The 27,921-nt window shown below is 42.0% G+C and overlaps 1 protein-coding gene across 1 annotated transcript in view; it reads left to right on the top strand.

The window, feature by feature from the left end:
- The first annotated feature begins 8,905 nt into the window (after nt 1-8,905).
- The window catches only part of LOC129815108 (S-adenosylmethionine mitochondrial carrier protein-like), an 83,133-nt gene continuing 64,117 nt past the window's right edge, over nt 8,906-27,921 (top strand). Inside the window, exons 1-2 of the mRNA XM_055868482.1 lie at nt 8,906-9,031; nt 18,669-18,782. Of these exons, the coding sequence (XP_055724457.1) occupies nt 8,906-9,031; nt 18,669-18,782 (240 nt within the window). The remainder of the gene's footprint in view (nt 9,032-18,668; nt 18,783-27,921) is intronic.

The raw sequence follows: 27,921 nt of genomic DNA, 5'->3' as shown, positions 1-27,921 counted from the left end.
ACAACACAAAGAAATAGAAAACATAGATTCTCCCACCCGAGTCACACCCTGACCTAACAAAACATAGAGAATAAATAAGGATCTCTAAGGTCAGGGCGTGACAGCTAACAAAAATTATTTGCAGAAACGTGTTACTGAAGGCAGAGTCGTCTATGATTCTCCAAATTATATTATAAAAGAGGAGGATAAATATTTTAAGCAGGTGATCTCTTTTCCGTCTCATCCTCTCCCACTGAATGAAGATTACGGTAAGGAATACTTTCCAAATAATAAAAAAATGGAAAATTAACAAAATGTACAGAAAGATAAGCGCGAAGACCAAATCACAGAGGAAGAACTTTTTGAGGCTATTAAATCCTTTCAGTCTGGAAAAACCCCAGGGCTTGATGGCATACCAGTAGAGGTATATAAAGGCTTTTTTGATATACTAAAAGCGCCATTGTTAGATTGTTTTAACTACTCCTATAGAAATGGTACGCTGTCAGGTACTCAGCAAGAAGGTCTGATTTCACTATTATTAAAACAAGACCCAGATGGCAAATATAAAGACCCAGTCTATCTAAAAAACTGGAGGCCCCTTACACTTCAATGTTATGATGCAAAAATACTAGCGAAATGCATAGCACTCAGAATTAAAAAGGTTTTACCAGGTATTGTTCATCCTGATCAGACAGGTTTTTTACATGGACGATACATTGGACGATACATATAATATACGACAACTACTAGAAATAATACAACATCATGAAACATCTAAGAAGCCAAGCCTGGTATTTATAGCGGATTTTGAAAAGGCATTTGATAAAGACTGAATTTTATTTATAAATGCCTGGATTTTTTTCAATTTCGGTGATTCTCTTATAAAAATGGGTAAAACTAATGTATAGCAACCCCAGGTGAAAAAGAGTAATTAACAGCTCCTTCTCAGTGTCACACACTGATCTGTTCCACCGGTCTGTGCTGGTCTCCACTCCCCTTCAGGTGTCACCCATCTTCCCCATTATCCCATGTGTATTTATACCTGTGTTTTGTCTGATGCCAGTTCGTCAGGTTTATTCAAGCCTACCAGCATTTTGTCTCAGCTCCTGTTATTCCCTAGTCTCTTTTTTCCACTCCTCTTGGTTTTTGACATTTGCCTGTCCTGACCCTGTACCTGCCCACCTGACCACTGCCTGTCTCTGACTCTGGGCCTGCCTGCCGTCTTATACCTTTGCTCCAACTCTGGATTTTCAACCTCTGCCTGACCTGACCCTGAGCCTGCCTACAGTTCTGCACCTTGGCCTCTGCTCTGGATTATCGACCCGTCTGCCTGGACCTGTCGTTTGCCTGCCCTTGTGGTTACAATAAACAGTGTTACTTCACTCAGTCTGCATTTGGGTCTTACCTTGATTCCTGATACTCCTGAGAGTTTTGAATTGTCAATAGGAGTTAAACAAGGGTGTCCGCTGTCACTATATCTATTTGTTATGGCCATCGACATGCTAGCTATTAAAATCAGATCCAATAACAACATTAGAGGATTCGAAATCCAAGGCTTAAAAATAAAGGTGTCCATATATGCCGATGACTCAAGTTTTATATTAAGTCCGCAAGCTAGAAACCTGCAATATCTCATTGAAGATCTAGATAACTTTTCTGGACTAAAACCTAATTATGATGTGTACAATATTAGGTATTGGATCTTTAAAAAAATACAACGTTACACTGCTGTTTACATATAAAATGGGCTGACAGTGAAATAGACAGTTTGTATTCAATTCACAAAATACAGTTGAAGTCGGAAGTTTACATACACTTAGGTTGGAGTCATTAACTTGTTTAGCAACCACTCCACAAATGTCTTAACAAACTATAGTTTTGACAAGTCGGTTAGGACATCTACTTTGTGCTTGACACAAGTAATTTTTCCAACAGTTTACAGACTATTTCCCTTATAGTCTGTACACTGTATCACAATTCCGGTGGGTCAGAAGTTGACTGTGCCTTTATACAGCTTGGAAAATTCCAGAAAATTATGTCATGGTTTTAGAAGCTTCTGATAGGCTAATTGCAAAGGACCTTGTGAAGATGCTGGAGGAAACAGGTACAAAAGTATCTATATCCACAGTAAAGCGAGTCCTATATCAACATAACCTGAAAGGCCGCTCAGCAAGGAAGAAGCCACTGCTCCAAAACCGCCATAAAAAAGCCAGACTACGGTTTGCAACTGCACATGGGGACAAAGATCGTACTTTTTGGAGAAATGTCCTCTGGTCTGATGAAACAAAAATCGAACGGTTTGACCATAATGACCATTGTTATGTTTGGAGGAAAAAGGGGGAGGCTTGCAAGCTGAAGAACACCATCCCAACCGTGAAGAACAGGAGTGGCAGCATCATGTTGTGGGGATGCTTTGCTGCAGGAGGGACTGGTGCGCTTCACAAAATAGATGGCATCATGAGGTGAAGAGGCCAACATCCCGGAGTCGCCTCTTTACTGTTGACACTGAGACTGGTGTTTTGCGGGTACTATTTAATGAAGTTGCCAGTTGAGGACTTGTGAGGCGTCTGTTTCTCAAACTAGACACTCTTATATTTGTCCTCTTGCTCAGTTGTGCACTGGGGCCTCACACTCCTCTTTCTATTCTGGTTAGAGCTAGCTTGCGCTGTTCTGTGAAGGGAGTAGTGCACAGCGTTGTACGAGATCATCACTTTCTTGGAAATTTCTCACATGTTCATTTCTCAGAACAAGAATAGACTGACGAGATTCAGAAAGGTCTTTGTTTCTGGACAGTTTGAACCTGTAATTGAACCCACAAATGCGGATGCTTCAGATACTCAACTAGTCTAAAGAAGGCCAGTTTTATTGCTTCCTTAATCAGAACAACAGTTTTCAGCAGTGCTAACATAATTGCAAAAGGGTTTTCTACTGATCAATTAGCCTTTTAAAGTTATAAACTTGGATTAGAGAACACAACGTGCCATTGGAACACAGGAGTGATGGTGTCACGCCCTGGCCTTAGTATTCTTTGTTTTCTTTATTATTTTAGTTAGGTCAGGGTGTGACATGGGGAATGTTTATGTTTTGTTAGTTTTGGGTGTTTATATGGTAAAGGGGTTATGGGGTGTAGTATACGGGTTTGTGTTGAGTGTAGATGTCTAGCGTTGTCTATGTATGTTTAGTTGTCTAGGAGAGTCTATGGTTACCTGAATGAGTTCCCAATTAGAGACAGCTGATTTCGGTTGTCTCTGATTGGGAGCCTTATTTAGGGTAGCCATAGGCTCTCATTGGTTGTGAGTAATTGTCTATGTCAGAACGTTTGTAGCCAGTGTGTGCACATCGTTATTTAGCTTCACGATCATTTGTTGTTTTGTTAATTTGTATTAAGTGTTTCGTGTTTATTTTTCGTCATCTTTATAATAAAAGAAGATGGCTTATTTTCCAAGTGCTGCGTTTTGGTCCGTCAATCCTCCACATGATCGTGACAGATGGTTGCTGATAATGGGCCTCTGTACGTCTATGTAGATATTCCATGAAAAAAAATCTGCCGTTTCCAGCTACAATAGTCATTTACAACATTAACAATGTCTACACTGTATTTCTGATCAATTTGATGTTATTTTAATGGACAAAAAAATTGCTTTTCTTTCAAAAACATTTCTAAGTGACCCCAAACTTTTGAACAGTAGTGTATGTTGCGAAGGAATATGAAGAGGGTGGCCAGCAGAGATAGGTGGGATGGGCTGAGGGAAGCTGAGGGTTGGGATGAGGAATAGGAGACAAGTGGGAGTGGAGTTGCTGGGCGGGAGATTGACCGTCATTCTAAGTATAACAAATAAAGTCAAAATTAAACGTAATAAAAAGTACGTTTGAATGACACTGAGGGGCAATGTTTTTACAGCTAATGCCAGTTTACCTGATGCTGATGTCGCACAGGTGTTTGTACATATGCATATACACACACTCTCGTTCAAATACACACACACACACACACGAAAATAGTGCCAGACATGCACTCAAACATATGCAGTTGGCCTTGCTGTTATGATTTTAGTTGTCCCTGAGGTCTTTTGTTTTTTGCATTGTTGTTTTGTTTTCCTTTGTCTTTTTCTTTATTCTCTTTAGTTAATTGTCTTGGTTGTTGGTGCATTGGGGGGGTTCTTGGGGGTGGGGAATGGAATTTATTATTTTTTCTTGGGGGGGGACTGTGGGAGGTGTCTCGGATAGTTGAGGGGCAGCTATTGGGGAACTGTGGGGGGGATCTTAGAGGGTTCAGGTCCCCATTTTTGGCCTTGTAGGAGATCTGTCGACATGCCCTTGAGCAGGGCATTGACCCTGGATACTTCTGTGTGTCCCTCTGAATGGGAGTCTGTTGGATGACTGGTGTGATGTAGTTTTTGAGCGGCTTCACTGCAAGTATATTGTATGTTTTGGATTAAATAAATAAAAATGTTAAGTGCACTATCCTTCTGACCATATGTAACCAGGACCCATCTACGTTTTCACTCCAGTCCTCACAAGTATGGTTGTTTGATCTCTGCTGTGAAGGAATACCACAACAAGTCAACTACTTGATTGATGAAGGCATGTCATTCAGCAAAGGTAGCAGTCATCCACTACATGCACCATTTCTTTACCATCTACAGAGTTGGGGAAACAACTGTGGACCTGAATTGTGACAACTGCAGTGGCCAAAACAAGAACAAGTTTGTGCTCTGGTATTGTGCCTGGAAGACCATGCACAGGCTCCACCACAGTCGGGACCTTCACTTCCTGATCACAGGCCACACCAAGTTTGCCCCTGATTGGTGCTTCGGGCTGATCAAGCAACTCTTCAGAAAGACCAGAGGGAACAGAGATTGCTGGTGTGGTGAAGGACAGCACTGTGACAGGGGTCAGAATCCCACAGCTGGTTGGACTGGAGGATGATATGGTGGTGATGGAAAGCTATGGAGGCAATAACACCTAGCTCCGTACTTCAGGCCTCTGCCACAGATCAAGCAGTACCAGCACTTCAGGTGAATATTGCATTGTATGGGATTATTCTTATTATCTGAACTTGGAAGGTGAATTGATGTTATGCAAGGTTGTAATGTCTTTTAAATGTTTTGTCTATTTTCCTGTTTTACAGCCTGGTGTTGTCATCGCCAAGGAGCGGACAAGTTTCAGCTGCTGCACAAAGCTGACGTCCTTCCTCTCAAAGATGGTCTGCCTGTACAAGCACCACTTGGACTGAGAAGTTTTGCAACAAAGAAGGCATGGACTTCACATACCTTGCAATGGCAGGACAGAAACTGGCTCTCTGAATATAGATTCCCTATCTGCACATTCACATGACTCTATCCTCACACACACACACACCACACACACGTTGCTGCTACTTCTGTAGAGACCCATACACTTAGATAGACATGGATATGGGGTGGTTATAACTTCTCTTTTACATGACCCATCAAGTTAGAAAGGTCTGTCTGGGGGTGATTACGGCCATCTATTTATTTCATGAACATGTGTACATGTCTAGACTAGTGATTATAAGCTGCCTCGCGCTACAGAAACAGGAGGTAGGATCCTGCCCTATGAGCCACTCTGGGTCACACAAGCCAAGACTCGCGCAAGGCTACTTGCAAGTAATCATTTCACTTTCCATTTACACCTTCGGATGGGACCCCTGCATCTATGCAGGGGTCCCATCCGCTGCAATCGTCTCTTTCTCCAATAATGAGTCACTCATTATGAGTCTCTGGCACCACAGACATAGGCTACCTGTTGACGAACCATAATAGCTTACCCAGCATGGAGAGCATCTGATGGGCAAGTTTATTAATGTTTCACGTGTAATTTGTTCAAATAACTGCTACAATAAATAAAAACATTTATAAAAAACATTTCTCAGCCTTTTCCCTATATGAATAGCCTGTTTGCCCATACAGTTGATTGATTCAATAATTTGAATAATACAATGAAAGCAAGTAACAAACACATGAATGAGATGCAGAAATCCTGTGCATGTAACAAATAAACTTTGATTTGATATATATAATGTGTGTTTACCAGAGACAGTAATGTGAAAAACAACATGATCTGCACCAAAGTCAGATTAGGATTTAGACCAAGGACTAAATAAAGTGTATTTTACCTGGAGTTTTTCTTAATTGTGGCTTCTACTTTCACCACTTTAAGATGCTCTGATGAAGGTCAACGGATCGAAAGCTCAGCTACAATCACAATGTTTGGCACATGGCACATGGTCTCACGTGAATCTCTAAAGAGATGGGTGGGGCTAAGGCTTAAGACGGTGTGAACGATGTCGAATAGTTGTGAACAAAGAAGAGATTCAGTAGGTGCACCACACATTCCAGGGGCATTTTCTCAAAAGTGAGGTTACAAGTTTATCTTTCAAAGCAGCATTACTTTCCCATTGTTCCTCAACTGCAGTGCATTGTATATATTTTTGAAGCTCCGAGTCAGTACTTTTATCCAATGTAAAAAACACAATTTCAAATTTTGTAACAAGACCAAAAATAAGTGGTCGGTCACATATTGCTCATTATTTTATTCTCTTTTTGGAACTGAATTGATGTATTGTGTATTGGCTTTGGGACATTTAAATGGCTTTTATGTTTTGGAGGACACACACACACACAAACTAATGTACCCAACTCACTCTGTGGAGGAACACAGACATTTGCAAATCATCTAATGATAACTGAGTTATTTATCGTCTGTTGCCTCTATGAAGTTGCCACTGAGTTGCTCTAATCATTTTTATTGTATGAGAAATATTGGTTGGTTTACCCCTGTGCTGTGACTTGTGTTTACTTGGTGTGTCATATCCACTCTCTCCACTGGCTATCTGGCACTCGAGGCAGTCTCTTCTGCTGATGTGTGTCTGGAAGCTCTCTCCTACTCTGTTCACTGCTAACCTCCTGGCGCCCCAAACAAAAATCTTTATCTTTACCTCTCTAAAAACACCACTACAGAACTGGCACCCGGACAGGGACCTATGGAGAAAAGCACCCATGAATACACCACACACGCAAAGTTGTTGAGGCAAGTATTTTATTGGAACCCCATAATGTGTCAATGTGGACACGCCCAATGGAAATTATGACCAGAATTCTTTCATTGTGGACGGACTCGATTGTGTAATGGAGTTGGAGAGCACTGTGTCTTATCCCCAGGCTTCTGGCTCGCCTATAACCGCTCCACCATTACCTTCCCCTCAACCTCTTCCTGTTACCCTGCCCAGACAGACTGGGAGAGTTGTCTCTGAGCTCACTGGACAAATGGAACAGCAATCGAGACACACCATTAACAGTTTGCAAATGCAGGAGAATGCCGTTCGCAAACTAAGTGAAAGTGTGGAGGCCCATCAGAAAGATATGCATCTGAGGTTGGCTCACCTGCCCCTTCAAATGGAGGAAGACCAACGCCAAACTGTATTTGCAAGATTCTCTGAAACAGGATGTTCAATGGAAAATGCAAAGTTTCAAAACACATCTAGGCATGACCTGTCTTGAGCAGGAACAAAACCAGAGAGCAGAGGATTCAGGCGATGTTGTGAAGAACTCTCTCACAGGGGAAATGCCAGTTATGTAACAACATATTGACACAATGTTGTAAACTGAGTATTTACCCTATTACTACACAGGTATATGAGCAAGCAAATACAAAGTGCCCCAAGATCGTACTCCTAAATGTGTGCTTTGACTATTTGGGTTAGAATTTGGGTCGTCTGCGAGCCACAGGACTAGGCTATGCTAGACCGCTAAGCTAATGTATAGGGATTTGCTCTGGGAAACTAATGCAAGGTAAACTCATCCAGGGACTGTGGTCCACCAAATCACTTCCGTTACAGGTGTAAACTTTGCACTGGAGAAAATAGGGTCAGGCAGTATGCATTATTCAAACTACAAAAATGTCTGAAACTGGAAACACTTATCTACCTCACTAGCTTTAAGCACCAGCTGTCAGAGCAGCTCACATATTACTGCACCTGTACATAGCCCATCTATAATTTAGCCCAAACAACTACCTCTCCCCCTACTGTATTTATTTATTTTGCTCCAAGGCACCCCATTATTTATATCTCTACTTTGCACATTCTTCCACTGCAAATCTACCATTCCAGTGTTTTACTTGCTATATTGTATTTACTTCGCCACCATGCCCTTTTTTTTGCCTTTACCTCCCTTATCTCACTTAATTTGCTCACATTGTATATAGACGTAATTTTCTACTGTATTATTGACTGTATGTTTGATTTACTCCATGTGTAACTCTGTGTTGTTGTATGTGTTGTACTGCTTTGCTTTATCTTGGCCAGGTCGCAATTGTAAATGAGAACTTGTTCTCAACTTGCCTACCTAGTTAAATAAAGGTGAAATAAAAATAAAATAAAATAATTCTGAGAGAATGGTCTCCTTATTGAATTGACATGGGATGACTGCTCTGCACTTTGCAAATGTTTACAGAGAGCTTATTGCTCAACCAGCATTATTTGAGTTGGTACCAGCATCATGAAACAGATTCAGAATGGTCTCACTCCTAATGATATCCAAATGGGGTGAAACTTAAACTGAGGTATCCAACTTTTCAAGGACTTTTATCATGTTGATGGCTCAGTATGGGAGCTGAATCGATGGCTTTTTGTTGAATTCATTATCACTGTGCTGTCAGAGTACCCCTTTAGTCACACAGAGATAAGAGACTCAGTGTGGTGTGTGTGTGAGTGCGTGCACTCGTGTGTATGTGCACATTGCACATGTATTTGGATTTTTCTATGAGTGCGATTTGAGTTTAGCAGATGAGTTTTTGTCTCTGTGTATCATCTCGCTCTGCTAGGTGTGGGTCTATGCAGTGCTTTAGAGTTGCCTGATGATTGTGTGTCTCTCCCTACATGCTAGGTGGGGGGCTGTGCTGGATGTGTGGACCTAACCTTCTTCCCCCTGGACACGGAATGCAGAGCCAGCAGGGCTTCGCAAAGGTTGGGAGTTTCCGGGGCGTCTATGCAGGGGTCCCATCAGCTGCCATCGGCTCTTTCCCCAATGATGAGTCACTCATTATGAGTTTATGGCACCAATAAGACACCACAGACATAGGCTACCTGTTGACAAACTATAATAGCTTACCCAGCATGGAGAGCGTCTGATGGGAAAGTTTATTAATGTTTCAAGTGTAATTTGTTCAAATAACTGCTACAATAAATAAAAACTTTTTTTTTTTAAACATTTAATTGTCAGCCTTTTCCCTGTACAAATAGCAAATGTTTGCCCATACAGTTGATTGATTAAATCATTTGAATAATATAATGAAAGCGCGTAACAAACTTGCGATTGAGATGCAGAAATAGGCCTATCTAAATTATTTAACCCTATACGGAATTGGCTGAGATGGAGAGGGCTACATTGAAAAATAAATACAGTGCATTCAGAAAGTATTCAGACCACTTCACTTTTTCCTTATTTTGTTACATTACAGTCGTGGCCAAAAGTTTTGAGAATGACACAAATATTAATTTTCACATCGTCTGCTGCCTCAGTTTGTATGATGGCAATTTGCACATACTCCAGAATATTATAAAGAGTGATCAGATGAATTGCAATTAATTGCAAAGTCCCTCTTTGTCATGCAAATGAACTGAATCCAATAAAAACATTTCCACTGCATTTCAGCCCTGCCACAAAAGGACCAGCTGACATCATGTCAGTGATTCTCTCGTTAACACAGGTTTGAGTGTTGACGAGGACAAGGCTGGAGATCACTCTGTCATGCTGATTGAATTTGAACAACAGACTGGAAGCTTCAAAAGGAGGGTGGTGCTTGGGATCATTTGTCTTCCTCTGTCAACCACGGTTACCTGCAAGGAAACACGTGCCGCCATCATTGCTTTGCACAAAAAGGGCTTCACAGGCAAGGATATTGCTGCCTGTAAGATTGCACCTAAATCAACCATTTATCAGATCACCAAGAACTTCAAGGAGAGCGGTTCAATTGTTGTGAAGAAGGCTTCAGGGAACCAAAGAAAGTCCAGCAAGCGCCAGGACCGTCTCCTAAAGTTGATTCAGCTGTGGGATCGGGGCACCACCAGTACAGAGCTTGCTCAGGAATGGGAGCAGGCACGTGTGAGTGCATCTGCATGCACAGTGAAGTGAAGACTTTTGGAGGATGGCCTGGTGTCAAGAAGGGCAGCAAAGATGCCACTTTTCTCCAGGAAAAACATCAGGGACAGACTGATATTCTGCAAAAGGTACAGGAATTGGACTGCTGAGGACTGGAGTAAAGTCATTTTCTCTGATGAATCCCCTTTCCGATTGTTTGGGGCATCCGGAAAAAAGCTTGTTCGGAGAAGACAAGGTGAGCGCTACCATCAGTCCTGTGTCATGCCAACAGTAAAGCATCCTTAGACCATTCATGAGTGGGGTTGCTTCTCAGCCAAAGGAGTGGGCTCAATCACAATTTTGCCTAAGAACACAGCCATGAATAAAGAATGGTACCAACACATTCTCAGAGAGCAACTTCTCCCAACCATCCAGGAACAGTTTGGTGATGTACAATGCCTTTTCCAGCATGATGGAGCACCTTGCCATAAGGAAAAAGTGATAACTAAGTGGCTTGGGGAACAAAACATTGATATTTTGGGTCCATGGCCAGGAAACTCCCCAGACCTTAATTAATCCCATTGAGAACTTGTGGTCAATCCTCAAGAGGCGGGTGGACAAACAAAACCCCACAAATTCTGACAAACGCCAAGCATTGATTATGCAAGAATGGGCTGCCATCAGTCAGGATGTGGCCCAGAAGTTAACTTCTTCTGGCTGCAAGCCCGAGGCCGGCCACAATATGACAACAGCCACTTCAAGTGCAGGGCGCGAAATTCAAAATATATTTTTTATAAATATTTAACTTTCACACATTAACAAGTCCAATACAGCAAATGAAAGGTACACATCTTGTGAATCCAGCCAACATGTCCGATTTTTAAAATGTTTTACAGCGAAAACAGCACGTATATTTATGTTAGCTCACCACCAAATACAAAAAAGGACAGACATTTTTCACAGCACAGGTCGCATGCACAAAGCCAACCTAACTAACCAAGAACCAACCAACAAACTTCATCAGATGACAGTCTTATAACATGTTATTCAATAAATCTATGTTTTGTTAGAAAAATTTGCATATTTCAGGTATAAATAATAGTTTACATTGCAGCTACAATCAGAAATTGCACCGAAAGCAGACAGAATAATTACAGACACCAACGTCAAATACCTAAATACTCATCATAAAACATTTCTGAAAAACACATAGTGTACAGCAAATGAAAGGCAGGCATCTTGTGATTCCAGCCAATATTTCCGATTTCTTAAGTGTTTTACAGAGAAAACACAATATAGCGTTATATTAGCTTACCACAATAGCCAGAAACACAAGCCATTCCCCAGTAGCAAAAGTTAGCGATCGTAACAAACAAGCAAAAGATATATAATTTTTGACTAACCTTGATAAGCTTCATCAGATGACAGTCCTATAACATCAGGTTATACATACACTTATGTTTTGTTCGAAAATGTGCATATTTAGAGCTGAAATCAGTGGTTATACATTGTGCTAACGTAGCATCTTTTTCCCACAACGTCCGGATATATTTCTGACACTTTCTGACACACATATTCTGACCAAATAGCTATTCATAAACATAACAAAAAAATACATGTTGTATAGGAAATGACAGATACACTAGTTCTTAATGCAATCGCCGTGTTAGAATTCTAAAAATAACTTCATTACGACATCCAGCTTAGGTATAGCGAGAGAGTACCCAAAAGCTGGGCACAAACGATTAGCACAACATGTTCGACAGATATATGAAATAGCATCATAAAATGGGTCCTACTTTTGCTGATCTTTCATCAGAATGTTGTACAAGGGGTCCTTTGTCGGGAACAATCGTTGTTTGGATTTAGAACGACCTTTTTCCCTCTCGATTTAGCAAGCACACTTGCCAAGTGGCGCGAAGCTCTCCATGTCAACAAACGAAAGAGAACGGAACACGGCAAAACGCCCGAAAACATTTCAATAATCTGATTAAACTATATTGAAAAAACATACTTTACGATGATATTGTCACATGTATCAAATAAAATCAAAGCCGGAGATATTAGTCGTCCATAACGACAGCTTATCAGAAGGCAAATCCAGGTCCCTTGACGCGCTCTCCAGAAAACAGGAAACTGGCGACACGTCATACAAAGAGCTATTATACGAGCCCAGATCAAGTTACACACTCCATTTCTTCTTTCACTCCTTGTTGACATCTAGTGGAAGACGTATGAAGTGCATCTAAACGAATAAATATCAAGGACTTTAATAGGCAGCCCCTAGAAGAGAGCATCGATTTCAGATTTTCCCCTTCCTGTCAGGAAGTTTGCTGCAAAGGGAGTTCTGTTTTACTCACAGATATAATTCAAACGGTTTTAGAAACTAGAGAGTGTTTTCTATCCAATAGTAATAATAATATGCATATTGTACGAGCAAGAATTGAGTACGAGGCCGTTTGAAATACTGCCCCTGCAGCCCAAACAGGTTAATTGACAGCATGCCAGTGTGGATTGCAGAGGTCTTGAAAAAGAAGGGTCAAAACTGCAACTATTGACTCTCTGCTTCAACTTCATGTAATTGTCAATAAAAGCCTTTGACACTTATAAAATGCTTGTAATTATACTTCAGTATTCCATAGTAATATCTGACAAAAATATCTAAAGACACTGAAGCAGCAAACATTGTGAATTTATATTTGTGTCATTCAAAACTTTTGGACACGACTGTACAGCCTCATTTTAAAATGGATTAAATTAAAAAAATATATTCAATTTATACACAATACCCCTTAATGAGAAAGCTAAAACGGGTTTTTAGAAAATTTTGCAAATGTATAGAAAAATACTGAAATATCACATTTATGCAAGTTCAGACCCTTTACTCAGGAATTTGTTGAAGCACCTTTGGCAGCAATTACAACCTCTAGTTTTCTTGTGTATGACGCTACAAGCTTGGCACACCTGTATTTGGGGAGTTTCTCCCATTATTCTCTGAAGATCCTCTCAAGCTCTGTCAGGTTGAATGGGGAGCGTCGCTGCACAGCTATTTTCAGGTCTCCCCAGAGAAGCCACTCCTGAATTGTCTTGGCTGTGTGCTTAGGGTCGTTGTCCTGTTGGAAGGTGAAACCTTCACCCTAGTCTGAGGTCCTGAGTGCTCTGGAGCAGGTTTTCATCAAGGATCTCTCAGTACATTGCTCCGTTCATCATTCTCTCAATCCTGACTAGTCTCCCAGTCCCTGCCACTGAACAACATCCCCACAGCATGATGCTGCCATCACCATGCTTTGCCGTAGGGATTGTGCCAAGTTTCCTTCAGACGTGAAGCTTGGCAGTCAGACCAAAGAGTTCAATCTTGGTTTCATCAGACCAGAAAATCTTGTTAGTTATGGTCTAAGAGTCCTTTAGGTGCCTTTTGGCAAACTCCAAGCGGGCTGTCATTGCCTTGTACTGGCGAGTGGCTCCCGTCTGACCACTAGCATAAAGGCCTGATTGGTGGAGTGCTGCAGAGATGGTTGTCATTCTGGAAGGTTCTCCCATCTCCGCAGAGGAACTATAGAGCTCTGTTATAGTTACCATCGGGTTTTTGGTCACCTCCCTGACCAAGGCCCTTCTCCCACGATTGCGCAGTTTGGCCAGGCGGCCAGCTCCAGGAAGAATCTTGGTTGTTCCAAAGAATCATGGAGGCCAATGTGTTCTTGGGGACCTTCAATGCTGCAGAAATGTTTTGGTACCCTTCCCCAGATCTGTGTCTCGACAAAATCCTGTCCTGGAGCTCTACGGACAATTCCGTCAACCTCATGGCTTGGTTTTTGCTCTGACATGCACTGTCAACTGTGGGACCGTATATATCAGGTGTGTGCCTTTCCAAATCATGTCCAATCAATTGAATTTACCACAGGTGGACTCCAATCAAGTTGTAAAAACATCTCAAGGATCATACATGGAAACAGGATAAACCTGAGCTCAATTTCAAGTCTCATATCAAAGGTTCTGAATACTTGCGTAAATAAGTTATTTTTTATCTTTAATACATTTGCAAACATTTCTAAAAACCTGTTTACACTTTGCCATTATGGGGTATTGTGTGTATTTTGATAAGGCTGTAACATAACAAAATGTGGAAAAAGGAAAGGGGTCTGTCATGGATTCCCCTGTACTGCTGCTCATTCCGTGCATTTACAGTGTAAGGAGGATCATAGCTATATTCAATAAAATTCACGAGTAGATGTAAAACCTATGTTTAACCCTTTATCATAGTTGGTATCTTGATGGATTTGTCCAAATTTGTTTGACATGAAACATTACTTTTCTGTCCTTGCATTTATGGCAGTGTAAGTTTTCATTTTATCATACATTAAGCATTATTCATTTAAATTAGACATTGAACTTGAACCCTGTAAGAATCCTGGATCTAGCCATTGTCTTACTACTACACAAACAGTAATAATGATACTCGGAACAGAGAAGTTTTACATGACTCAATCAAACTAAAGTTAACATAGAACATTCATCTGCAGGCACAGTACTCAATTAGTATCAATGCTCTCGGTTCCACAGTAACAACATGAAGTAATGCCTTTGATAAATGTTATATAATGGTATGACATTATATCATGCATAATAGCTGTTGGACAGTCCTTATGTTATGGGGTAAAAACAGTTAATGGGCACACAAAACCCAAGTGATGTATGTGATTGCAAAATAGAATGCTTCTAACCGAAAGAGTCAGCTTACTTTGATACTTAAAACCTAAATCGATACTGTCATTAATGTGGTTCTTCAATAACTATGCATAATACTTGTTGGATGAGCATTTGATTTGGTGTCCAGCTGATAAATTATGCCATGATATTTTCACACATCGGATCCAGGAAGGAATTTTCCAAATGACAGTCAAGTGACGAACAGCTGTTGTGATAGTGCATGCCATGCAACAGCCCAAATTCTGGAAAAAAGGTATTTGAGAGGAATGTCAAGAATATTTTGGTGTCTCATTCGTGTAGCCTGAAGACAGTTGTGCCTGGATCCACTTTGGATGTAATATCCCTGGTGAATTGACGTTGATCATCTGTTGTTGTCTGCTTGATTTATAGCAGGGTCTCGTTAGATATAACAGAGAAATCACTAAGGTACTGAGTTAATGTTTTCATATGTTTCTGTGCCTCGGATTGGACTCGGAGTGTACTGTGCACAATTGTTTTGGATGAACCATTGCACAACACCCAATGCTACTCCTATTAAGTATTCTGGAGATAATGACAAATTACATAGCCTAGTGGGCTTATTCACAACATGATCTGGTAATGAAATAACATGACAAATACATGTCACGTATACTCCCTCTCCGGCGCTCGAGGTCAACAGGCTGCTCATTATTACGCACACCTGTCACCATCGTTACGTGCACCAGCACCTCACCAGACTCCATCACCTGCCTGATTACCTTTCCTATATATACACACACGTCACAAACCTTTGGAACAGAAACAATAAAGCCTAGAGAAAGAACCAGTGTTCATGGCTGTACGCTATCCGTGTTTCTTGTTTTGTTCTATGTTAATGTATTTATTAACTACGCTCCCTAAACTTGCTTCCCGACTCCCAGCATACACGTTACAGAATAACTCCTGACCAAAGGGAAGCATCAGGGACTGTTTATTTATTAGGGTAGGTGATGTCGGGTCCGGGTGTCGCAACCGGGGTTCCTGCGCCTCAGCAGAAGCGACCGGCCCCCAGGACCATCCCTCTGATCGGAGTCCTGCGCCTGGAGCCGCACATCAGGGAGAGGTTACTGTCAGGTATACTCCCTCTCCGGCGCTCGAGGTCACCAGGCTACTCATTATTATGCACACCTGTCACCATCGTTACTCGCACCATCGCCTCATCAGATTCACCTGGAGGGGGAGTGGGAGTAGACTTGACAGTCCTAAAAGTGCATTGAAATTACTTAGGAACTGTGCACACTTTGAAGACAACAGTTAGCCCGTCAAGAATTTGAGAAATAATAGAAAATAACATGAGTAATAAATACAATGAGTAACAATAACTTTACTATATACACTGGGTACAAGTATTGAGTCGATGTGCAGGGGTAAGTTCATTGAGGTAGATACAGTATGTACATAATAACTAGGGATAAATTGACTAGGCAACAGGATAGCTAAAAAAGTAGCAACCACATATGAGATGAGTCAAAAAGTTTGTGAAAAAAAAGGTCTGTGTTTAACTATTTAAATAACTATTCATCAGCAGTCTCATGGCTTGGGGGTAGAAGGTGTTTTTGGGAGCAGACCGACAGGAAGTCCAAGAGTCAGTTGCAGTGGAAGGTGTTCAGTCCCAGGATCCTGAACTTAGTGATGAGGTTGGAGGGCACTATGGTATTGATTACTGAGCTGTAGTCAATGAAAAGCATTCTCACATAGATGTTCCTTTTGTCCAGGAGGGAGAGGGCAGTGTGGAGTGCAATAGAGATTGCATCATCTGTGGATCTGTTGTGGTATGTTAATGGGTGAGTCCAGTGTGTCTAGGATGATGATGGTGATGATGTGAGCCATGACCAGCCTATCAAAGCATTTCATGACTACAAATGTGAGTGCTACGGGCGATAGTCATTTAGATGGGTTACCTTAACGTTCTTGGGCACAGGGACTATGGTGGTCTGCTTGAAACATGCATGTATTACAGACTGGGTCAGGGAGTGGTTTTCAAGACACATTCATTTTAGTCATTTAAACAGATGCACTTATCCAGCTTGACCACGCAGGCTCCCGAGTGGCGCAGCAGTCTAAGGCACTGTACTTCAGTGCTAGAGGTGTCACTACAGACCCTGGTTCAATTCCAGGCTTTAATTGTGAGTCCCATAGGGCAGTGCACAATTGTCCCAGTGTTATTTGGCTGGGGTAGGCAGTCATTGTAAAATACCAATTTGTTCTTAACTGGCTTGCCTAGTTAAATAAAGTACAATTGACTTACAGTAGTGAGTAAAACATTTTCATATTTGTTCGTACTGGTCCCCCATGAGAATCAAACCCACAACCCTGGAGTTGTAAGTGCCATGCTCTACCAACTGAGTCACACAGGACTTGCCAGCTGCTCAGCGCATTGTAACAGTTTTGACTTGAGGTTATTGCTTGTAGGGGTGCCAGGTAGGTTGTGCCTACCAGAGAAAATATTGATTTCTCCTTTTTGTTTGAGGGAATGAGTCCTGTCTGGTCCATCAAGTCAACACCAATACAAAGGACTCAGTTAAGAAAGTCAGTATAGAAATACACTTTTCAGAAACCTTTATAACATTGACAATAACTTCAAAACAACTGTTCTTTTGTGTGGGTTGTATTACCAACATAAATGATCACACACATAAATCAAACAATGAGCTTTGGTTCCTCAAGAAAACTTCTGTACGTCGGGCCTAAGAGTCCAGCCCGGTAAAGGAGTGTAGCATAAACCCAGTCTCAATCATACACTCACAATATCAAACTCTTTAACCACACAATCATAAAAAGAGTATCAAATCTCAGTAGTCTTTAACTACAACTGACCACAAATCAGCACGGCATAAATCACACTCAAACAAATGAAATACCATATGCAAAAAAAGTTGTGGTCTGTCAGGCAATCCAATCCGCCAACAGATCTCCTGCTGAGAAAGGCCACAACGAAACAGCGGAGACCAACTGAGATGTGTAGTCCAAAGGAAAAAATGAGTGGATCCAATCCTGGTTAAACCTGAGACAAGGCTACAAAGCTCACTTTTAAATACAAAAAAAAAAAAAACGTAGTCAAGAAGCTTCGGAACTGAGGTTTGAACACTCCTCATTCACCACCATCACAAACCTCGTTTGCGCAGCTGATGCTGGCTATTTAATTGGGAATTAAAGGGGAATTACTGTTGTGGTTTACGGAATCCAAAAACAGTCCATTATAAATCGCAATCTGGGTCAGGTGGGCATCATTTGAAAGGGCTACAATGAGACCTGCATTCTCCGTTCAAAATGGGTTGTGATGTTTACACTGCTGCCTTAATGAAGTAAGCACTTTTCTCTCATTCTACCCACTCTACCTACTCACTCACTATTGTTTTGACAATATCGCAATATTATTTCTGCACTAGTTTGATATGCCTGCACCGAAATTCCAGTATTTTTCCTTCATAGTTTGTACTCCATCTCCTCCTTAAATAGGGAGGCAATTATTTTTTTTGCACTTTTATTTCCATGACTGATCAAAACTCATTTTCTCAGGGCTCTCCCTTGTCCCTCTGCAGCAGTAATATGTTTAGAACATCGATTTGCAATAAAATCACAGTATGGAATCCCAATACATATAGAATCGTGAGAATCCCAATACATATCGAATTGGCACATAAGTTTTGTGATAATATCGTTTCATGAGGTCCTTGGCAATTGCCAGCCCTACCCTACCCCCCTTTTCCTTCACTGTTTCTCACTCTTCACTCCCCCCCCCCCCCCACCCCCCCCCCACCCACCCCCCCCCCCCCCCCCCCCCACCCCCCCCTCCATTAATTGCTGTATGCAGGTTGACAAATGGACCCTAAACTCTGATGGTTCTGCTTGGTGTCAGCTGCTGCGTTCTTTGTCACTTATGAAAGCATCAAGACCCTGCTCGGAGCCCACAGAGCCCTCTCAGCCCCGTACAAGGTACCTGTCAGTCACCCAGACTTCCTGGGAGAAATAGCATGTCTCCCAGCTTATTTTTTCTTGATTTCTTTCTCTCCAACCTCTCTCTCTCCCTCTCTCTATCTCCCCCCTCTCCCCTCTATCGCTCTCTCTCTCTTTGCGTCACAGTCCAAAAGAACAATACAGCATGCTTGTTTACGTAATTGTGTGAAAATTTCACAGACAAATATGCACAGGGTTAGAATGTGGTTTTAGCTGTGGGCCTCAAGCCCAGTTGGATGACTTTGGGTCCCTGGGCGTCTTAACATTTCACCACCAGCTGGGTAAATAAGATCTCATTACTGGTTATTGACTTAGCTGTTTTCCCAGCGAGGCAACAGACTCCCTACATTTTTGGGCTTTAAAGCCATGAGGAAAGAGACACAATGTCTTCTATTGGTCTAGTACTAATCGCTCTCAGCTAAAGAATCCGTCTCTCTGGGGCTGGCTGTTCACTTTAGCAGGTTCTCCTGTCTTCTCCTGCCTCCTGCCACAACCTCCGTCATCCCACTAATACTGGTCCTTAGTGTTCCTTGCTTTTGGATAAATGTCATGCCAAGTTTTACATGTTTATAAAATGGCTGTTCTCACTGTATTGTGAAACACTAAGTCTTTTCTGTTGCCTTTTTGTTCAGTCAGAAGAGAATAAGACATATCAAACATCATATGCACAGAAGTTGAATAGTCTTAAAATAAAGCCATAGCAGACACTTTTATCAACAACAAGTTACAGTCATGCACGCATGCATTTTCCATACTGGTGGTCCCAGCATTTGAACCCACTACCCTGGCGTTGCAAGTGCCATGCTCTACCAATTGAGCTACAAACAACCTTGCAGTTGGTGTGAATTTTTCTCCCCATATTTTCTTCTTGGTTCATAGTCAACTCTGTTGTATCAGCTTCACAGTATTTTTTCCAGCGGGCCATACTTAGCTATTCTGGGCCTGATGTTGTGGATGAGGGTCTCTGACGTCTCTCTGACAATAGTTTGGAGAGTTGAGAGTGAGGTCAGCGCCGCCTTTAACTCGTTACCCGCTGCCAGGGATTAGAGCACTTCAAAAGGGGGATCCGTGGAGCAGAGCAAGGGCAATGCCCTTCTGCATTGTGGGTAAGCGTTATGTGATTCAAAGGGTGTAATCTCCCAGGTTAGTCATAAAAGACCTACCCCAGGGCAGCTTAGAGATACACAGAGAAGACAAAAACATCTTCCAGATTACGCAACCGTTTCCACATAGGCTATTTCATTCTGTCTTCTTCCCACGATACATGTTAGGAGTTGATTACAGATAGAAATGATATGTTTTCTATAAATTATCTTAGGAATTACATCATGGTAAACTCAAAACTTAAAGTTGACTTTGACTTTAAGTCCCGTTTTCAGTGCCCTTTCAGTGCCTGTTTGTCTGCCCTAAATAAATAGAGGTGTTGGAAGGTTCAGTTATACCTGAGGTTCTTTGTGACCTGTGCAGTCATCATTAAAGAGCGACTGAACACACCAATACTGCGTGTTTTTCTGTTGCTCATTAAGAATTTGATTTCAATCTTGTGTGGTTGGTGTGGTTTAATGTGACAGTTACTGATGTTTGTCCCCCAGGAGACACCAATAACCCCATTCCAGTACATGAAACACCGACGTCATGCACAGATGCGAGCGACTCCTGGCTGCAGTAAGAAAGCCATCACCATCTGCACCCTTTCAACATAGCCTAGATTGACGTTTTTGGGGTTTTCATATGCTTAAAAGGACATTTTGATTCTTGCTTTAACAGTCGCTAAGATTATATTTGATTGTGATCTTTGCAAAATAACTATTTTGGATGCAGCAGTTGTTAGCTCAAATGCTAACGCTCATGTAGGCTGTAGCAAAAGCTAGCCAAAGAGGCATTTTACTGGTTGAAATGTAAGTGTTTTTTTAAGTATAATGCAGTAAATTTGCAATGACGACACAAACATTATATTAGGTATGAAAATCATGCGAGCGTTACAATCCAATTATAATCCAAAAGTAGCGTGAAATGGACTCATATGCAACATGTAAATAGAGGCTTTTTTTTCTATAAAACTCCTCTTGTTCTGCCACCAATTCTGCGCTTTGCCCTCGTGCAGCAATGTTTGCAAACACAGAAAGGGGTTTATAGGAACAAAGCCAGTATCACTTCTTCAAAATAGTCTGAATTAATCTAAGATAATTTAAGAAGGGTTTAGTCACACAATTTTACATCTAACAAAGGTGTTTGGTGCAATATTTCTCAAGTAATAAAATGTGCGATATGTTGTTTTAAGTAAACAAAGTCCGATCTGCTGTGCTGCTGGGCAGGTCTGTCTCACTGTCTGTGTGTTCTGCAGTATGCTTGGATAGAGCACAGCTGTTTATCCCGTATTAGTAGGCAAGTGAGTATTGTTGAAATCAAAGCCCAAACCTCAAGTAGGCCTTGTACTCAAATCTCACAGAATTCTGACTTTATGACCAAAATAAACCTACTTGCTAATATCAGTCACATATGCCGTTTTCAATGAGAAGAGTTGGTTTTAAGGAGATAATCAAATGCACTGCTTCATCCTGTCTTTGAGTCCTGTCTCCACCTCTCATTCAACCTGACAGGTAACCCTGTGCCCTTTGACAGAGGGTATATCTGAATAAAAAAAAGATGTGGCTGCCTTAAAAAGCAAAGCACAACTTTAGAAACTGTTCATAACATTATTATTATTCTGGAACCTCTACTGCCAAAACTGTAAAAGCTACCAACACCAAAACATCCTTCAAACATCCAGACTACCACTGATCAGTTGGCCTGGCTATCTGAACTCCTTGCTCCGGCCAAACGTCACGGCCACAGACTTTAGTTTCTTCCTTAGTTTCTTCAATGAGTCTGGACATGAGTACCTCCACAACGATCTCTAGAATGGAAAAACTTTCTAAATGTTCTGATTGGTCCCAGAACCAATGGGTTGGGCCAGAGCCAGTCTAATAAAAAGCATGAGCTGGTGCACACCCCCAAAAGTTGGTAGAGGTAATGACTAATGGTGTGTAAACTGTAGGCTATAAAATAAATAAAGAGAGTCACACACTCTAGATACAAGCTCCCAGTAATTGATTGGGTAAACCACCAATGTTTCGACATCACTGTGCATTCTTCAGGGTCAGAGCCTGAATACACGTGGGTAAAGCGGAGGTTTGAAAATTCATCATTGGCTTTGCTACTCTGATTGGTTAGAGATGATCCAATCGCTGAATACTTTGTTTTGTACAACACCCCTCATTTTGATGTTACCACAAACGATAGCAATGATGGCAGTCTTAGACTGAAGTACAGTGCATTCGGAAAGTATTCAGACCCTTTGACTTTTTCCACATTTTATGACGTTAGTCTTTTTCTGAAATTGATTTTAAAAAAGAATCCTCATCAACCTACAGACAATACTCCATCATGACAAAGTGAAAACAGGTTTTTGAAATTTTAGCAAATTTCTTACAAATAAAAATGAAATAACTTGTTTACATAAGTATTCAGACCCTTTGATATGAGACTCGAAATTGAGCTCAGGAGCATCCTGTTTCCATTAATTATCCTAGAGATGTTTCTACAACTTGATTGGTTTCCAGCTGTGGTAAATTCAATTGACTGGACATAATTTGGAAAGGCACACACCTGTCTAGATAAGGTCCCACAGTTGACAGTGCATGTCAGAGCAAAAACCAAGCCATGAGGTCGAAGGAATTGTCCGTAGAGTTCCGAGACAGGATTGTGTAGAGGCACAGTTCTGGGGAAGGGTACCAAAAAATGTCTGCAGCATTGAAGGTCCCCAAGAACACAGTGGCCTCCATCATTCTTAAATGAAAGAAGTTTGGAAAGAAGAGGGAAGCTGAGGGTTGGTATGTGGAATTGGAGACAGGTGGGAGTGGAGTTGCTGAGAGAATGATGGTCAAAAGATAAAGGGGAAAAAAAGTCAAAATAAAACGTAATAAAAGTACATTTGAATGACACTAGGTGGCAGTGTTTTTACAACTAATGCTGTTTTTTTTCTTGGGGGTGGGGAATGGAATTTATTTTATTTTATTTTTTCCGGGGGGGTCTGTGGGAGGGGTCTCAAAAGGTTGAGGGACAGCTATTGGGGAACTGTGGGTGGATCTTGGAGGATTCGGGTTTCACAAGATTCTGATCATGAAAAAGGAAACTATGACATATATTTTATATGACTATCGTGCACACGCACCCTCACACATAAGGATGGCTCTGTTGCGAAAAGACTGATACATGTTTGATAGTGTCCTGATGCTGTATTGTTTGTCCTTCATGTTTGTCCTTCATCTAATACTTTAATGTTACCCCTTCCTTATGTTTTTTGTAATAAATAATTGAATTAAAAAAATATATATATAATAATAATAATAATAAAAGACTCTTCCTAGAGCTGGGTGTCCGGCCAAACTGAGCAATAGGGGGAGAAGGGCCTTGGTCAGGGAGGTGACCAAGAACTCGATGGTCACTGACTGAGCTCTAGAGTTCCTCTGTGGAGACGGGAGAACCTTCCAGAACGACAATCATCCTTGCAGCATTCCACCAATCAGGCCTTTATGGTAGAGAGGCCAGACGGAAGCCACTCTAGTGTAAAAGGCAAATGACAGCCCACTTGGAGTTTGCCAAAATGCACCTAAAGACTCTAAGACCATGAGAAACAAGTTCTTTGATCTGATGAAACCAAGATTGAACTCTTTGGCCTGAATGCCAAGCATCATGTCTGGAGAAAACTTGGCACCATCAAGTATGGTGGTGGCATGTTTTCAGCGGCAGGGACTGGGCAACTTGACAGAATCGATGCAAAGATAAGCAAAGTACAGGGAGATACTTGATGATAACCTTCTAGAGCACTCAGGACCTCAGACTGAGGCGAAGGTTCACCTTCCAACAGGACAACGAGCCTAAACACACAGCCAAGACAACGCAGGAGTGGCTTCGGGACAAATCTCTGAATGTCCTTGAGTGGCCCAGCCAGAGCCCGGACTTGAACCCGATCGAACATCTCTGGAGAGACCTGAAAATAGCTGTGCAGCATTGCTCCCCATCCAATCTGACAGACCTTGAGATGATCTGCATAGAAGAATGGGAGAATCTCCCCAAATACAGGTGTGCCAAGCTTGTAGCGTTATACCCAAGAAGACTTAATGCTGAATTTGCTGCTAAAGGTGCTTCAGCAAAGTACTGAGTGAAGGGTCTGAAGACTTAAGTAAATGTGATATTTCAGTTTTTTTGTTTTAATAAATTACCAAAAATGTCTAAAAAACTGTTTTTGCTTTGTTATTATGGGATATTGTGTGTAGATTGATGAGGGGGAAAAACCATTAAATTAATTTTAGAATAAGGCTGTAACGTAACAAAGTGTGAACAAATTCAAGGGGTCTGAATACTTTCCGAAGACACTGTAGGTATTCCTCTTGTCCAGATGGAATAGGGCAGTGTGCAGTGTGATGGTGATTGCATCGTCTGTGGATCTATTGGGAGCGGTATGCAAATTGAAGGGGGTCTAGGGTGTCATGTAAAGTGGAGGTGATATGATCCTTAACTAGCCCCTCAAAGAACTTCATGACAACAGAAGTGAATGCTTCAGGGCGATAGTTATTTAGTTCAGTTACCTTTGCTTTCATGGTTACAGGAACAATGGTGGACATCTTTAAGCAAGTGGGGACAGCAGACTAGGATAGGGAGAGATTGAATATGTCCCTAAACACTCCAGCCATCTGGTCTGCGCATGCTGTCTGGGTCGGCAGCCTTGCTAGTGTTAACATGCTTAAATGTCTCTCTCACGTCGGCCACGGAGAACGAGAGCCCAAAGTCCTTGGGAGAAGGCCGCGTTGATGGCACTGTGTTATCTTCAAAGTGGGTGAAGAAGGTGTTTAGCTTGTCTGGGAACAAAACGTCGGTGACGTGGCTGGATTTCCCTTTGTAATCCATGATTGTCCGGAGTCCCTGCCACATACGTCTCGTGTTTGAGCCGTTGAATTGCGACTCCACTTTGTTTCTGCATCAAATCAACTTTCATTGCCTTACAGAGGGCATAACTGCACTGTTTGTATTAAACCTTATTCCAGTCACCTTGCGATGGTTCGCGCTTTCAGTTTTGCGCTAATAGTGAAATCTGTCCACGGTTTTGGTTAGGGTATGTTTTAATAGCCACAGTGGGAACAACATCCCCTATACACTTCCTGATGAACTCAGTCACCTTGTCCATGTACAGCCGTGGCCAAAAATTTTGAGAATGACACAAATATTAATTTTCACATAGTCTGCTGCCTCAGTTTGTATGATGGCAATTTGCACATACTCCAGAATGTTATAAAGAGTGATCAGATGAATTGCAATTAATTGCAAAGCCCCTCTTTGTCATGCAAATGAACTGAATCCCATAAAAACATTTCCACTGCATTTCAGCCCTGCCACAAAAGGACCAGCTAACATCATGTCAGTGATTCTCTCGTTAACACAGGTTTGAGTGTTGACGAGGACAAGGCTGGAGATCACTCTGTCATGCTGATTGAGTTTGAATAACAGACTGGAAGCTTCAAAAGGAGGGTGGTGCTTGGAATCATTTGTCTTCCTCTGTCAACCACGGTTACCTGCAAGGAAACACGTTCCGCCATCATTGCTTTGCACAAAAAGGGCTTCACAGGCAAGGATATTGCTGCCTGTAAGATTGCACCTAAATCAACCATTTATCGGATCACCAAGAACTTCAAGGAGAGCGGTTCAATTGTTGTGAAGAAGGCTTCAGGGAACCAAAGAAAGTCCAGCAAGCTCCAGGACCGTCTCCAAAAGTTGATTCAGCTGTGGGATCGGGGCACCACCAGTACAGAGCTTGCTCAGGAATGGGAGCAGGCACATGTGAGTGCATCTGCATGCACAGTGAGGTGAAGACTTTTGGAGGATGGCCTGGTGTCAAGAAGGGCAGCGAAGAAGCCACTTCTCTCCAGGAAAAACATCAGGGACAGACTGATATTCTGCAAAAGGTACAGGAATTGGACTGCTGAGGACTGGGGTAAAGTCATTTTCTCTGATGAATCCCCTTTCCGATTGTTTGGGGCATCCGGAAAAAAGCTTGTCAGGAGAAGACAAGGTGAGCGCTACCATCAGTCCTGTGTCATGCCAACAGTAAAGCATCCTTAGACCATTCATGTGTGGGGTTGCTTCTCAGCCAAGGGAGTGGGCTCACTCACACTTTTGCCTAAGAACACAGCCATGAATAAAGAATGGTACCAACACATTCTCAGAGAGCAACTTCTCCCAACCATCCAGGAACAGTTTGGTGACGCACAATGCCTTTTCCAGCATGATGGAGCACCTTGCCATAAGGCAAAAGTGATAACTAAGTGGCTCGGGGAACAAAACATTGATATTTTGGGTCCATAGCCAGGAAACTCCCCAGACCTTAATCCCATTGAGAACTTGTGGTCAATCCTCAAGAGGCGGGTGGACGAACAAAAACTCACAAATTCTGACAAACTCCAAGCATTGATTATGCAAGAATGGGCTGCCATCAGTCAGGAGGTGGCCCAGAATTTCATTGACAGCATGCCAGGGCGGATTGCAGATGTCTTGAAAAAGAAGGGTCAACACTGCAAATATTGACTCTTTGCATCAACTTCATGTAATTGTAAAAAGCCTTTGACACTTATGAAATGCTTATAATTATACTTCAGTATTCCATAGTAACATCTGACAAAAATATCTAAAGACACTGATGCAGCAAACTTTGTGAAAATCTATATTTGTGTCATTCTCAAATCTTTTGGCCACGACTGTATACGTCAATGTTATTCTCAGAGGCAACCCGGAACATTTCCCAGTCAGCGTGATCAAAACAATCTTGAAGCATGGATTCTGATAGATCAGACCAGCGTTGAATAGATTTTATCACGGATACTACCTGTTTGAGTTCCTGCCTATAGGAAGGGAGGAGCAGAATGGAGTCGCGATCTGATTTGCCGAAAGGTAGGGCGGGGGAGATCCTTGTCGCCATCCTGGAAGGGAGAGTAGTAATAGGGCGATAGTCATTTAGTTCAGTTACGTTAGCTTTCTTGGGAACAGGAACAATGGTGGCCATCTTGAAGCAATTGGGGACAGCAGATTGAGATAGGGATTGATTGAATATGTCTGTAAACACACCAGCCAGCTGGTCTGCCCATGGTCTGAGGACATGGCTAGGGATGCCATCTGGGCCGGCAGCCTTGCGAGGGAATTACTTACTCATGTCGGCTACAGAGAAGGAGAGCCCACAGTCTTTGGTAACAGGCCGTGTTGGTGGCACTGTGTTATCCTCAAAGCGGGCGAAGAAGGTGTTTAGCTTGTCCGGAAGCAAGATGTCGATGTCCGCGACCTGGCTGGTTTTCCTTTTGTGGTCCGTGATTGTCTGTAGACCCTGCCACATACATTTTGTGTATGAGCCGTTGAATTGCGACTCCACTTTGTCTCTATACTGACGTTTTGCCTTCTTGATTGCCTTATAGGGAATAACTACAGTGTTTGTATTCTGCCATATTCCCAGTCAATTTGCCATGGTTAAATGCGGTGGTTCGCGCATTCAGTTTTGCGCGAATGCTGCCATCTATCTACGGTTTCTGGTTAAGGTAGGTTTTAATATTCACAGTGGGTACAACATCTCCTATACACTTCATGATAAACTCAGTCACCGTATCAGTATATTCGTAAATGTTATTCTCGGAGGCTACCCCGAACGTATTCCAGTTCGCGTAAGCAAAACAATCTTGGAGCGTGAATTCCGATATGTCAGACCTGCATTGAATAGTCCTTAGCACGGGCACGTCCTGTTTGAGTTTCTGCCTATAGGAAGGGAGGAGCAAAATGGAGTCATGATCAGATTTGCCGAATGGAGGGTGGGGGAGGGCCTTGTCGGCATCCCAGAAGTTTGAGTAGCAGTGGTCGAGTGTTTTAGCAGTGCGAGTACTGCAGTCAATGTGTTGATAGAACGGTTTAATTTTCCTCAAATCTGCTTTGTTAAAATCCCCAGCTGCAATAAATTTGGTCTCAGGATATGTGGTTTCCAGTTTGCATAAAGTCCAGTGAAGTTCTTTGAAGGCCGTCTTGTTATCAGCTTGAGGGGTAATATACACGGATGTGACTATAATCGAAGAGGATTATCTTG

Source organism: Salvelinus fontinalis, chromosome 18, assembly GCF_029448725.1.
Source record: "Salvelinus fontinalis isolate EN_2023a chromosome 18, ASM2944872v1, whole genome shotgun sequence".
NCBI classification, from domain to species: Eukaryota; Metazoa; Chordata; class Actinopteri; order Salmoniformes; family Salmonidae; genus Salvelinus; species Salvelinus fontinalis.
The sequence above is the reverse complement of the archived record's forward strand: the minus strand, read 5'-3'. Positions and strand labels throughout refer to the sequence as shown.